Here is a 15,069-nt window from a genome sequence, read left to right on the forward strand (position 1 = left end):
CAAGGAAGATGGAGAACTTGCATTTCGAGCCTAGATTTCTCTGTAGAGAATGTTTAGCCTTTTGGAAGACATTTATTGAAATTGCATGCAAACACACGCACGACAGGTTTAGTATGGTTTCCATCTACCAGATTCACTCAGAACACTGGTCAGCCCAGGGCTACAATAGAAGACATTTGTCCAAGGAACCGTGCAGTGGGACACAGTTGGGAAACAAGCTTCTTAATCACACACACACTCGTCTGTGTACCTCTCTTTCATGCATTCTTTGAAGATGAGGATGATTAATAATATAGAGATATTAATTGCAAATATATATTATAAAGTTTATGACTAATAGTATATATATATGTATATATATATATTTCGTTTTGGGTTTGGTTTGCAAGATTCTTTATATGAGTTCGTGTGTTGAAGCATATTCTGTTGTGTCTGGGCAGTCATTTTCTTTTTGTGCCTTATAATTTAACACACTCACCGGTAAAATTTCCACTTCTTCTTCTTTTTTTTTTTCCTAAACTTTTCGTTGCGTCTTGCAACCTTTTCAATAGTCTTGACTATTGAAAAGGTTGCAAGACGCAACGAAAAGTTTAGGAAAATACCGGTGAGTGTTATATTATAAGTCACAAGAAGAAAATGACTCTCCCCAGACACAACAGAATATATATATATATATTGTGTGTGTGTGTGGCACCTAATAAATATGATGTTTATATAGTTGCAGGCATGGATCTCCAGTTGAGAAGTTTGCTTCCCAACCACTTCTATATTATTGTGTTGATGCTTTTTGATGATGGTATTGGTTTCTTCTCTACAACAAGACACCTACTCTAACTTCTCATCACCCAGCACAAAGCCACTGCTTCACTACCCTCCCCCTTCCAGTTGAGGGATCTTTGTCTTCTGAGTTTGGTGATGCTGGTGCCATGTAAAAAGCACCCAGTATATTCCGTAAAGTGGTTGGCATAAAGAAGGCCATGCCAAAGCTGACAGTGGTCCTCAAAACAGTTGAAGCCCACAAAATAGAACAGCATTGCTGCTATGAGAACAATCGCCAGTTTTAGTAGATGACATTTAATCCTCTGTAAGAAGCCCATTGTATATGTATATAGATTGTGTGTGTACCCTTGTCTTGACTTTATGCGATGGTTGTAAATGAGTGTCATTGTCATACAAGCAGTGTTGTTTGTTTCCATTCATTCTTGGAAAACCAGTTTGGCCAAGGGAAATGTTACCTTGATTGGAAACGAGTGAGGATTATTGACGGAACGGTATCCAGCCATATAGAATCTTCCTCAACAAATTTTGTCTGATGCATGCAAACATGGAACAATGGACATTAAATGACAATGGTGGTGTGAGTGTGTATATAATGTATACACCCATGTGGATTGTAAAGGTGGAAGTTAAATGTGTATGGGTGTATGCGCTTTATAGATATATAATGTAAATGTACATTCTATGCTTGAAGCTATGTGATAAATTTTCATTTTATTAACTGCTTATCTTCGACATTTGTTTAATGTTTTCCAGACTGAAATATGGAACTGCTGTCTCCAAAGAATTAATGCATTTGTTAAAGATTCCTATTGATGTTTATCAAAATCTTCTGACTGTATTGGAACTGAAACATTTTGGGCCACTTTTCAAATATTTTGATTATCATGGTCGCAAAACAATGAGTGCTTTCCTGATTAACAGTGCTCTTGAAAATGACACAAAGATCCTGACACCAGAACAGGTCACAATATATTCCCTTTTTTTATTTGAAACAAAAAAAAAAAAAAGAAAGAATTATGATAGGCATCTTTGTGTGTGTGTGTGTGTAATAATTGTTTGCTGACATAAATTGACATTAAACTCATTATTTTCTTATTGGACCCTGGTTTACCAGCTTGTCATCTCTTGAAATCAAAATAACCTATTTAAATATTCCATCTTAGAAGTGGAACTTGAAAAATTACATGACTTTTCTTCATTCTTCAAATACTGACACATTACAAAGGCAGCTTTAATTCAGGTGTTTAAAAAATTATTTCTGATGCAAAGTAGTTTTTGTTTTTCTTGACCAAGGCCAAAGAAGTATGTAATAGACAATTTACATCCATGCTTTCCCCCATAAACTGTGTAATTGAAATGAATTGGCTTAGAAACAGGGAAAGGAGCTATCTGATGGCTTTATGATGCTGTTTTGTTTTTCCTCTGTTAATGTGCTGTAATTTTAAGCTAATTTCCCCTTATATTTACTCCTGATATGTCTCTGCTGCATAAACTCCAAATTGAAAGAAACTAAGGTTCAGTTGATAGGTTACTAATCAGAAAATGTTTAATAGCTTGTAGTAGTGGTGGTAGTAGTAGTAGTATTAGTGGTAAAGGCAGTGAGTCGGCTAAATCATTAGTGTGTTGGACGAGTAGCTTAGTGGCAATTCTTCCAGTTAATTACGTTCACATTCCACTGTAATTGACCTTGAAAAGCAGTGAGCTGGTAGAATCAGTCGCACACCAAGCAAAATTCTTAGTGGCATTTTTTTCTAACTTTTATACCGAGTTCAAATCCTGCCAATGTTGGCTTTGCCTTTCGTTCTTTTGGGGTCAATAAAGTATCTCTTATGTACTAAAGCCAATTTGCCTCCCTCTCCTCCTTCCTACTCCTCCCAAAATTGCTGACCCCATGCGAAAATTATTATCAAGGTTATTATTTTTGTTGTATTGGTACTTTAAGCATATATCACTTAAACAACGAAGAATTCTTACCAATAATGGAGCATTCTTTATGTTGTTCTTTTTGATAATCTGACATACATGTGCCATGTTTCGTGTGCAGAGAATCCCTGAATGTAAATTTCTGGGGGAAAAACAAAAATAAGTGGTTATGGTTTGGAACTTGGCCATTCTTCTGGAAATATTTTGTTTGAAAGTGATTTAACCTCTTCTTTTTTTCCCCCTCAGGTTGATGACATTTTAAACATTGTTTCCATCTTGATAAAAGACCAAACTGATCAACCAGAAGAACCAGATGATCCTGAAGATTTTTCTGAAGAACAAGGATTGATGGGAAGATTCATACACTTAATGGTGTCTGATGATCCAAACCAGCAATTCCATGTAAGACAGATTTTGATTTCAACTGTTGTATTTCATTATTGACGAAATTGCTTCTCTCTTTGATAGTTTTGTAACCTGTAACATTTTGCTCCCACACAATTATATTTCTCTCTTTTTTCAGATTTTGAACACAGCTCGTAAACATTTCAGCAATGGTGGCAATGCTCGAATAAAGTTTACTCTACCTCCAATTGTCTTTGCTGCATACCGCCTGGCTTTCCTCTATCATTCTCTCCAGGAAGAGGTGAGTTATCAAAATGCTTCTTGTTGTCTCTTTGTGTCTGCGGTTGTCATGTCTCTTGTTTATGAACTTGTATCTGAAGAAGCACTGTCTCTTTATCATCTCTCTCTTTCTTCAGGATGAACAGTGGCAAAAAAAATGTGGCCGTATATTTCAGTTCTGTCATCAGACCATTGGTGCTTTAATTAAGGCAGAACAAGCTGAGGTTCCATTAAGATTATTTTTGCAGGGTGCAATAGCTGCAGGGAAAATCCAATATGAAAATTATGAATCTGTTGCTTATGAGTTCATGTCACAGGTAGGCATTAAACATTTTCTTTTTAATAACATTTCGTTTTTGGATTTGGTTTGCAAGATTCTTTATATGAGTTCGTGTGTTGAAGCATATACTGTTGTGTCTGGAGAGAGTCATTTTCTTTTTGTGCCTTATGATTTAACACACTCACCGCTAACATTTCCACTTATTTCTTATTTTTATTCTCCTAAAATTTTCGTTGTGTGTTGCAACCTTTTCAATAGTCTTGACTCTCTTTTTTAATAACAATTTTCTTGAAATTCATTTTTGCCTGATTCAGAAGATTTCAAGTCTCCCTCATAAGTTTGGTTGTACAGCACCATAACACAATATCCTATTATCTGTCATACATGGTCTGAATAACCGAGGAGAAAAATTGGTGAATATTATCAGTGGAATTTTGCTGTAAATGTAATGTCTTTTTGTGGGATTCAATGGCCATTTTATTGTGGACATTGGTTTGAATTTCCATTATGTTCCGTTGCTGTTTTGAGTCTGGCTGAGCTGCAAGCTGTAACAAGTCATGGAAGCTCAGTTTATTTTTGAAATCAGATATGCTTCATCTGTATAGTGGAAACTTAGAAATGTTTCTGAAATCATTGTCACTTGGATTCAAAAGTTATATGGTAAATTTGTCAACCATTACAAACATTACCCAACACTCACTCATTTCTTCACGCCCCAAGTCAGATCTGCACACCTTTCATGAGTAAACCTTCTAACAGAGATTTGATCCACTAATGTTGTTCTCTAGGAACAAAATACAATTATAACCATTTCAAGGAAAACCAACCCACAATATTCTAGCTTGTCTCTACTGACAAACAGCACACAACGTAAGTTCTCATATTAGCTGAAAGATGTGAGGCTTCGCATGGCAGCTGCCTCCTGTCTTCAATAGTCTCTATCAGGAAGGATGAGTTTACACTTGACTGTGGGGAACCTAACCCTAATAACAGACACAGTACGACCTGCATCAAAGCAGTTCAAATGTATGCATGCACTTGCACAATTTTGCATAAGGCCAACATCAACACAGCTGCATACATGTGCACAATCACTTATTTCTTTAATTTGATGAGTCCCCCCCATACACACATACTTCATCTTTTCTACATAATCATAATTACAATAGTTTCTATTGTAATTATCAGTTGTATATCACCCCTACCTCAACCTTCTCAATCATTCCATCAGTTGTGTCTCTCTCTCTCTTGCATCCATTTCATATTTTAAATCTCTTTTATCACTTTTTTCCTCCAACTGAAACCTCTTGCATATCACCTCATCCCAACTCCTTCACTACCATTTCTCCTCTGACGGATTAGCCCAACGTATTTTGATATCAAACTGACCTAATGATAAAGACATGAACACATCTCTCTAAGATCCATCCAACAATTGGACATTTTCTTCACTCTTATTTTGACAGGCTTTTTCTTTATATGAAGATGAAATCAGCGACAGTAAAGCACAGCTTGCTGCCATCACTTTGATTATTGGTACTTTAGAGCAGATGTCTTGCTTCAGTGAAGAGAATCACGAACCTCTGCGTACACAGTGTGCTCTCGCAGCATCTAAACTTCTAAAGAAACCTGACCAGTGCCGTGGTGTTGCTACTTGTTCCCATTTGTTTTGGTCTGGAAAGAAGAATAACCAGGAAGAGGTAAAAAAAAATAAATCTTCTTTTGTCTCTTGTTTACACATCTCTACACTGACTCTAGGATCTGATTGCTCTACACTAGAATTTCTAGGTTTTCTCGGTGAAATTGGTTTTCTAACTTTGCGTGTGGAGGCTGTAGCTTCAAAGTTTAAGCCCTCTTCAATTGTTATAGCTCTTGTACAAAGATAAGGGGATATAGTACCCTTAACTTTTTCCAGATTTATCATCACTTAATGTTTGTGCTTCATGCTGGCATGGGTTGGATGGTTTGACAAGGTCTTCTGTGTCCAAGGACTGCATCGAGCTCCAGTGTCTGCTTTGGCATGGCTTCTACAGTTGGACAATGCCCTTCCTAATGCCAACCATTTGACAGAGTGTGGACTAGGTGTTGTTTTCATGCCCCCTGGTTTAAATGCTTTATATGATGAACATTTGTTGATTGTGGATGTGATTGAGTAAAGCTGAATAAAAGGGTGGAGGTGTTAAGTGTACACAACTGAAACACAAACTCTTGACATACCAGTATATTACATCAGGATTTGTTGTTTATCCTCCAATCAACCTTAATTAACCAGTCTTATAATCAAAGGTGTTCTGAGTGTAACCATCTTGTCTTTCTTTCAGGAGTAGTGCATCTAGGACTACATTATCAAATTTGTCCTTCCATTTTCAAGCATGTAGAGTGTAATTTGAGTTGGCTTTGGCTGTTATTTCTGATAAGTCAACCAAATGACGTCTTCCTCCTTGACTTGTTGTCACGAGTCGTGTGTATGTGTGTGTGTTTTAGAGATCCTTCGCTATGATTGTCAGTTGTTCTAGCTAACCAGAGTGGAGGTTTTTTTTTTGTGGTTGCTGAAATGAATTTAAATATTTGGTCTCTGTTTCGCTTGTAACATTTGGTTGTCAGTGAATACTGAAAAATAATCAATTTGTGGAGAGGTAATTACTCCACATGTCTGTTAGATCCACAAGCAACAGTCTCATTTCTTTAATATCTTGTTAACTGATAGAGATAACAAAGGCAACAAAAAGAAACATTCCTCTCAGCTTTCTGGGAACGAAACTGTTCACTATTTAGACCGAAAAAAAAATCTTCCCGTTCACTAAAAGACTGCACTCTTTGGCACCAATAAAATTGGCTCCATTGTATCAACACTGAATATTTTTTCAGAAAAGGTTTTTGCTTACAGTAGCTCTTCTTGTCATTATATTCTACTTTCCACCTGAATGGCTGCAGTACAGGGGCGACACGGTTGACTTGTTAAAATCCTGGAGATATTAACATCCAGTTTCTACAGATGCTTTGTGAGTGATAAAAGGTTCCCAGATTTGAAGAAGATCAGCATCATTGGATTTGATGGACAATCATCAGCTTTTTGGGAAAATAATTAAAATAATTAGAAAAGAATGAAGTTGAAGAGTATGGAAAACTAAAATTAATTTAGTGAAATATGACTAATAAGACACCAATTAATTGTTTACTATGTAAATGTCAGAAATATTATGTACAAAATGACTATATATTTGTATATTATGTAATTTTATATGCAATATCTTTGTATTTATCCCCATTTAACTGTGGATGTTCTATTAGAACAAACCATGAAAGAAAATCTCAAAGTTGGCTTTTTGTGCCAAATGCCCTCTTCTTACTTGTCGGTGTTAATACTCTCTCTGTCACAAATATATGTCTGTAAATATCATTATCATCATCATCATCATCCAGTGTTTTAAATCTGGGCTTTGTCCCCATTAACGGGGGTGGCCAGATCTACCTCAATGCCATAGCAACCACCCTCACACCCTCTCGCCATCTTGCCTGGTTTTGGGCATCCTCCTTTTCCAAACCAACCATCCCAATCTCCCCCTCCACCTTTTCCTCGCTTTCAAGCTCCATTTACCTCAAATGCAGTCATCCTCCTCATCACATCTCCATACCACTGCACTCCATTCGCCCTTGCCAACCATTCTACCGATCCCTTCAACCCCAGCATCCCCATCAAATCTTCAGCCCTCCTCTTATCAAACAGCTTCACCCACCCCCACATTTCTCTCACCGTTGCTCTCTCAGTCCTTCTCAAAATTGCCATCTCTCTCTCTCTCCCTCAGGCACCATGTCTCACTCCCATACAGCATTGCAACTCTCACACAACTCTTATATACAATCTTCCTTTCATCTTTAATGAATCATCATCATCATCATCATCCAGCATGGGTTGGACGATTTTGACTGAGGACTGGTGAACCAGATGGCTGCACCAGGCTCCAGTCTTGATCTGGCAGAGTTTCTACAGCTGGATGCCCTTCCTTTCATGTTTAATGAATATATTTGTATATTGTACAAATAATCACTTTTGTGTATTGACTGTTACTATTTCATCTCATCAAATTTTCAGAAACATCTCAACTATAATACAAAATGACTATATTTGTGTAGAATACAAACATAGACAGAACTACGAATATCTTATGAAATCGTTATTAACTGCAAGTTCTATGTTGCAATTGTTGTTATTAATTCTATGTAAAATGTCAATCATTTTGAAATGTGTATTTATATTTCTTTTATTTTTTATTTTTAATTTTATTCTAGAATTCCCCTAAGATCTTTGTGAAAGTAAGAATTTTATTATAATATGCTTTCTCAATTCTAATTTCATACTTCCTAGACTAATAAACTCTTTGAACTTGTTTTTCCAACCCTTTTTATGTTTCCACTTACAGTTTCTTAGAATTAACAATCTAGCCTGTCCCACCTCTAGAATTACTTTTACATCCTTCTTTTTCTCTTTTACCTTCAAAGATTCATTCAATCAAAACATTTACCTGGATTTTAATTTTTCTTTTTTGGTTTGTCTGTTTGTTTGTTTTTTTCTTAGATGCATGATGGGAAACGAGTGGCAGAATGTCTGAAGAAGGGAGTCAAAATTGCCAACCAGTGCATGGACAATTCTGTTCAAGTTCAACTCTTTGTTGAACTTCTCAATCATTACATTTATTTCTTTGAAAAAGGAAATGATCAGGTAAGTGACACCTGCAACTATTCAGTTTTTTTAAAAAAATTTCTGGTGGTGGAATCTACAAATATCTCCATCATCATGTATTTATCTTTTCAGCTGGTATGTGTTGGACAAGTCCTTATGGTTTGATTCCTTATTCAGAGTTGCTGCTCTCCTAGACAAATCTCTCTTGCATGTTCCAATAATTATTCTTTAAGAGGGTCAGTATAATACAACCCTTGTTTAGCATACGATACATACATACAAGAACAGCTTGACGTGTTGGTGAACAGTCAATGGTGTTGGAGAGCTTAAAGTTTAAAGATTATTGTGGTTGAGAGAAAGTTAGCTAACGTGGAGGACTGGAAACCATCTGAATATTGGAGGAGAATTACCCATATCATGATGATTTGCACCAAGTATCAAAATGCCAACACCATGACTGCTGCTCAATGGTCTGTGAATACTGTAAAGGTTGTAATATGTGACATGGACAGCTCCAATGGTGACTATGAAGCCCTAGCCAATAGGAAGGGACATAAAAAAAGCATTCTGACTGCATCCACACACCAGGATTCGTCCAGCAACTTCAGAACAAGGTGATGGAAGAGCTGAGCAAGGGAATCTGCGCTTTGGCAAGAGTGACGGATATTGGAGTTGTCGCCATGAAGTTGGCCCTTCACTACCACTTGTACAAGGGGCACAATGGACAAATTCTAACAACCAAAGCCAAGGAGAACTGCTTGACAAAGACAAAGAAACTCCTGAACAAGCTGAGGCATTCTGTTGAGTCGGAGATGATCTGGTTTTTCTCAGATGTCCCATGTATCATGAAAGCCAAGTTCCCCTAAACTGGTTTTCAGATGTGTCTCCAGTGAAGTGATGTGATGCCTCCCCACACCTCTGAGCAGGACCTTAAGCTCAATTTAGACGGCTATGTGAAGCTGTTGGAGTCTGTGGTTAATATTACTGTTGGAAAGTCATGTGTTTGTGGAAGCAATATCTGACCCCTTGCCATGCCCCTGGAAAGAGTTAGTAGTTGCTGGAGAATTTCTGCAATGTTACCAACTCCAGTTTCTGGCCTCCTGATTCCCTCCATTATAATTGCAAGTATAATAAGCACTTAAAAATACACACAGAGTAGGCTCCTTTGAATGTAAATGATTTAAGAGGAAAATTGGGTACAAGAGGCATCAGATGCTGTGGGCAAGAGAGAAGACTGTGCTGGTTTGGTCATGTGTTGCATGTGGATGAGGACAGCTGCATAAAGAAGTGCCGAGCTCTAATTGACGAGGATACCTGTGGAGGAGGTAGACCCAGGAAGATGTAGGACAAAGTGGTGAGAAAGGATCTTTGGGTGCTGGGCCTCACTGAAGAAAGGACAAGGGACTGGGAGATGTGGTGATTTGCTGTACTTGAGAAGACATGTCAAGCTAAGTAGAATCCCTGTCTTCCACATATACAGGCTGGTCCTTTCAGGTGCCGGCGCTACTTGAAAAGCACCCATGCCTGTGCCAATGCTATGTAACTGCACCCGTGCTGATGTTGTGTAAACACACCCGTGCCAGTGAGACATAAAATGTACCCAACACACTGTTAAGTGGTTGGCATTAAGAAGGACGTCCAGCTATAAGAACCATGCCACAACAGACAGCTCATCCCTGCTAGCCAGCATGGAGACTGAATATTAAACAATGATGATGAAGATGTAATTCCATGGATTACTATGCGTGGAGCATGATTGAGAAAGACATCAGCCACTCTGGCTGCTGCACATACGGACGTGCATGTGTGACTGCATCTAGAGAGAGAAAAAGCTTTTGACTAACTGACATAAAGTCACTCAGACATATTATAACCACCATCCTCCTCCTCTTATTTTTTCTTCTACTACTACTACTATGGCCACTGCTCTTCACAACTAATTGGTCTGGTGCCACATCCTCTGATTCCTTTTCTTTTCATGTTATTTCCACTCCCACTCTACCCCCTGTCCCCTACCCTTTTCACAAACCATTATCTCTTGTTCTACCCCAGAATGTTGTTCCTATTACAAATTGTTTTTTGCAGTTATCACCTAGCAACAACAGTTTCCATAGAGACACTCACAGTATCAATCTCACCATTTTTAGGCCAACAGCTCTGTCCTTTCTCTCAGATTAATTTTGTGATGAATCTGTGTTGCTTGAGGAATGATGGCCTTGGGGGTGATGTACAATAAATGCTGAAACAATTTAGATATTTCACCTTTATGGGGCTGATAAAGTACCAGTCACGTACTGGGATTGGTGAAATCAACTAAGCCCTTCTTGAAATTGCTAGCCACATGCCAAAATTTGAACCCATCATTATTATATTTCAATGTTAAATATATATTATCAAATTTGTTTGTATTCATGTTTTGTCTGATTCTGTAGATATTCAGCTTTCAAAATATTTTGTTTTTACTTGTGACTTTTGAAAATGGACAAAATTTAGCATTGTGGTATAATCAAGTACCTGCAAAAAAGGTGTTAGTCCCCAAAGACACTCATACTGACAGGGGATGATGTTCCAGCTTTATAAACAGTGCAAAATTGGGCAGTTGAATTTAGGAGGGGAAGAGAATCTGGTCGATGACCCAAGGTCTGGACGTCCTGCAACTGCTACCACTGAAGAAAACATTGATCATGTTCCCCACATGGTGATGAATGACAGATGATTGACTGTAAATCAAATAGCCAATGTTATTAGCTTATCCTGTAAGAGAGTTGAGAATATTCTGCAAAATAAACTTGGCATGATGAGGATTTCTGCTCAGTGGGTGCCACGTTTTCTGACCCCTGATCAAAAGTGCACCAGGCTGATCACATCACTGGAAAATCTGTTTCCTTGAATGTTTGCTAACCTAGAAGAAGTGCTGGGTTCATCACTTTGAGCTAGAAACAAAGAGACAATCCATGCAGTGGAAACACCGCCTCCTCATCTGCTCTAAAGAAAGCCACGGTCATTTCAAATGCTGGGAATGTAATGGCCTTAGTTTTTTGGGATGCAAATGGTATTGTGTTTATTGATTATCTTCAAAAGAGCCAGACCATCATTGGAGAGTAGTATGCCAAATTGCTGAGATTGTTATTATGAAAGGCTGTCAAGACCAAATGCTCAGGAAACCTGACGAAAGGGCTTTTGTTCCATCAGCACAAAATGGTCCAGCATTGTCTATGGTTTCAATGGCTGTCCCTATTCTCCTGATTTGGCCCCCATCTGACTATCATCTGTTCCCCCAACATGAAAAAGAAAAAAACACTCTTGGCTGGGAACCAGTATCACAGTGATGATGTCATGTCCACTGTTGATGACTTTTTTGACCAACAGGATGAAAGCTTCTTCCTCAATGAGATCCAAGCACTGCAACACTGATGGAAGAATAAGTGTGGAGACCGCAATGGAGACTGTGCTGAAAAATTAAACCTCATTTAGTTACATTCCATCAAGGTCAGTGTATGAACTTTTCGGCCAACTCTTGTGTAGGGGTGTGTTGTAATTTTTGGCATGAATGTTGGCATCCTATATTTTTTAGAATTTAAAAATTTCCTAAGTACCCTATTTCAGTGTGGTTTTGAAATGGCAAACTGATTTTGTTGGAATATTTGTGAAATATATAAGAATGTAAGACCTCATTTGAGGCATGTGATATTTAATATTTGCTGCTAATTCCAACATCAAATTTATTGGTAATATTTCTTTGTCATATATCAGACTCAAAGAACCACATTTAAGATAATATCCTTTGAATGGTTTTTATTTTCTGCTTTTTATATGGACGATTCATGAATATTTTACTCTAATCTTTTCCAGATAACTATTCCAGTATTAAACCAGCTTATTACAAAAATCCGAGAAGATTTGCCAAATTTAGAGGCTAATGAGGAAACTGAGCAGATTAACAAGCATTTTCAGAACACACTGGAACATCTCCAAATGCGTATTGCAAACAATGATTCTGGGAGTCCCTCTTATGAAGGACTGTCACTATAGGAAACTCTAAATCAATTCTAACTACCATCATGTTTTTTTGTTTCATTGATGTTAGCCATCTGACACTAGAGAATTGTTCTCTCCATCCTTTGGCTGTAAGTAATTTCTGAATGCTGCTATATGTGATTTAGGTGGGGCATTTTTTTTTTCTTTTTATATAATCACCTAACTCATGATGTATTATAGAAAGGACTTTTTGAGGAAAGAAACAAACAAGAAAATAGAAAGGTGCATAGACCTTGTTGAGTATTATTATTATTATCATTATTATTATATAAACTTTATTATTCTATGAAGAAAAACAAAATCATGATTTGTATTTAAGAAGAAATAATGAAGTCTAAATTGTAAATGACTTTCTGGTTGTTATATTTTTATTTAATTGTAAACTGCAAATATACAAAATCTAAATTGATTGGGTTCAAATTGCCAGCAATAAATATAATTTCTGTTGGGAATGAGAAAATCTTCTTCAGCTGAACAGAATGTTTCAGCTTTCCTTCTTTTGTTGCCTGCAGTTGAGGCAATTTTCTGGCAATTTTTCATCAACCCATTTTTAACTCATCTTTTCTTCATTTTTGTTTGTTCTTGTTGATAATTTCTGTTGCTAATTCTTTAATTAATAACAACTATTCTCTCAAAAGTGACAATATTACTGCCTTCATTGCAAATCTTTACTAATCTGGAATTGAACTCCAATCAGGAGTCTCACAAAACTATCCTAAATAATAGTTCCACAACAAAAAACACTCTTTGCAATTTCACTTGCATTTGGTGCTCAAAACAACAGAATTTTCTTATTGTTTTTTTTTTGTTCTCATTTTTTAAATATTAAGAAACCTAGAATTCCTTTAAAACATGTTTCAGTCAGTTGGAGGACAAAGTTGTTTTTGAGTGCTTCTCATCTCTCATCGCAAGCATTTCAATGTGTGAGTTTGTGATGATCTAATTGTTCATACTCCAACTGAAATTTATTTTACAACTGTAATCTACAGTTTGTAAGTTTGGCTTCTTTACAGCACATTGAGACCTGTTCTGTTTTTAATGTTTTAATAGAAATCATGCAGATTTATTAGGAAATTAAGATATTCATTAAAAAATATCTGCTTTGTTTTATATCTGGAGTGAAAGAGAGAAATGAGTTTACTGCAAGTGTCTGGTACATTGGCCATTAGTTTGGAACAAGAAAATGTTTGTTTTAAAATTTGTGACCTCCTGATTAAGAATTAGATTAGTTTGGAAACTGTTGGGGATCTTCTTAAATGGAATTAATTGATTGTTTGGTGGAGATATTTCTAAATTATCAATTAGAAAGTTAGTGTTGAGGTTGATGCGACTGAATATATTCTCAAAACTCTGTGATTGATTATTACTAATTAATAAATAAAACTTGAGGAGGAAGATCAAAATATTCTTGTCGTACAAAAAGCTGAACTAAATTACGAAGTGGAAAAGAAAAAATTTGTTTTTTTCTTTAATGAGTGCTATTTCTGTATAAGTTGTATCTGCTGCATGGTGAAACAATATGTGATTCAAGAAATTATCTTTGTTTTGTTTATATATATATTTTTTTTTTAATTTTTATTCCCTCCTCCCCAGTTAATCTCTTCTCTTTTGTAAATTGTTATAGCATTATAACATTGCTTTCACTCTCTCGACTAAAATCTGTTAATGTTCTGGAAAAGTAAAAGATTTTTCAAATAAAAAATTGAAGTTTGTTTGTTTGCCTTATCTACACTAATCCTCTGATTTTGTAGCCAAAAAACTGGCTGAATTCTTTCTCACCTGCAATTTTCTGTGTTCAACTAACAACAAAATATCTTTTTCTTTGCATTTCTAATTTAATAACCCAGTTCTCTTCATTTGGCATACGAAGAAAGTTGTGTTGGAAGTGTAAACCTTTTCACAAAAATAGGAGTTAAGAAAATGTAAGACAAAGGATTTAACTAATCGTAAATCCTTCTTAATCTGGTAAGAGTTAAAAACTCAGAATGAGATACAATTTCTAAATCAAAAGAATCTTCTAAAATTATGAGGTTCTCTACAAAATTAAACAAAAATAAAATGGATTTTGATGCAGTGTGGTGATATATAAACATTTTATTGGGAGGTAAAAAGTATTTTGATGGAGAAAGAAGCCAAGAATTTAGAAACGGATATGACTGACTGTGTTTTGAGTTGAGATTTTGCCTTGAAAAAATATAGATACATGCGTGGAGATATGAATATTTATTGATGCTTTGTGATTGGAATTGAATTTTAAATATGGTTAAAGAAATGTATTGAAATTATTGGGGAATCTTTATTCATAAATGCTACTCTTGAAATATATATTGCATTCTTTCATTTGATATGAGATCACGAGTGGAATGTGGTCAACGTGATGTAACACTAGTTTAGTTGCTATCAGCATTAGGACAACAAACTGAATATTATTAAATATGGCTGCATTTGAAAAGAAGAAAATATCTTCTCAACCACTGTACTTGATAGATAAATATCATTTTTGTTTTTAAAGGTTACTTATCTAAAACAGAATTATCATCATTATAATATCCACTTTTCCATGCTTACAAGGACCATACTTAATTTATTGGGGCAGATTTTCTACAGCTGGATGCTCTTCCTGTCACCAACCATTATTACTAATTTCCAAGCAAGATATTTTCCATACTGCCTGTATGATCAACACAAAGATGTGCTCCATCATGGCCACAGACTTAGGGCTGAAACAATTAAAAGCATAGAT

General features: G+C 36.2%; 1 protein-coding gene across 3 annotated transcripts in view; it reads left to right on the forward strand.

Annotated features, from left to right (window-relative positions):
- LOC115209450 (vacuolar protein sorting-associated protein 35) overlaps positions 1–14,040 on the forward strand; it is a 39,689-nt gene extending 25,649 nt beyond the window's left edge. For 2 of the 3 annotated variants that reach the window (XM_029777877.2, XM_036503573.1), the window contains exons 12-19: positions 1,534–1,741; positions 2,950–3,105; positions 3,227–3,349; positions 3,465–3,644; positions 5,074–5,307; positions 7,898–7,921; positions 8,184–8,327; positions 12,141–14,040. In XM_029777877.2, the coding sequence (XP_029633737.1) occupies positions 1,534–1,741; positions 2,950–3,105; positions 3,227–3,349; positions 3,465–3,644; positions 5,074–5,307; positions 7,898–7,921; positions 8,184–8,327; positions 12,141–12,320 (1,249 nt within the window). In that variant the 3' untranslated portion in view covers positions 12,321–14,040. The remainder of the gene's footprint in view (positions 1–1,533; positions 1,742–2,949; positions 3,106–3,226; positions 3,350–3,464; positions 3,645–5,073; positions 5,308–7,897; positions 7,922–8,183; positions 8,328–12,140) is intronic. The other variant, XM_036503584.1, reaches the window with a different exon arrangement.
- Positions 14,041–15,069: the final 1,029 nt, after the last annotated feature.

Source organism: Octopus sinensis, linkage group LG1, assembly GCF_006345805.1.
Source record: "Octopus sinensis linkage group LG1, ASM634580v1, whole genome shotgun sequence".
Classification (NCBI taxonomy): Eukaryota; Metazoa; Mollusca; class Cephalopoda; order Octopoda; family Octopodidae; genus Octopus; species Octopus sinensis.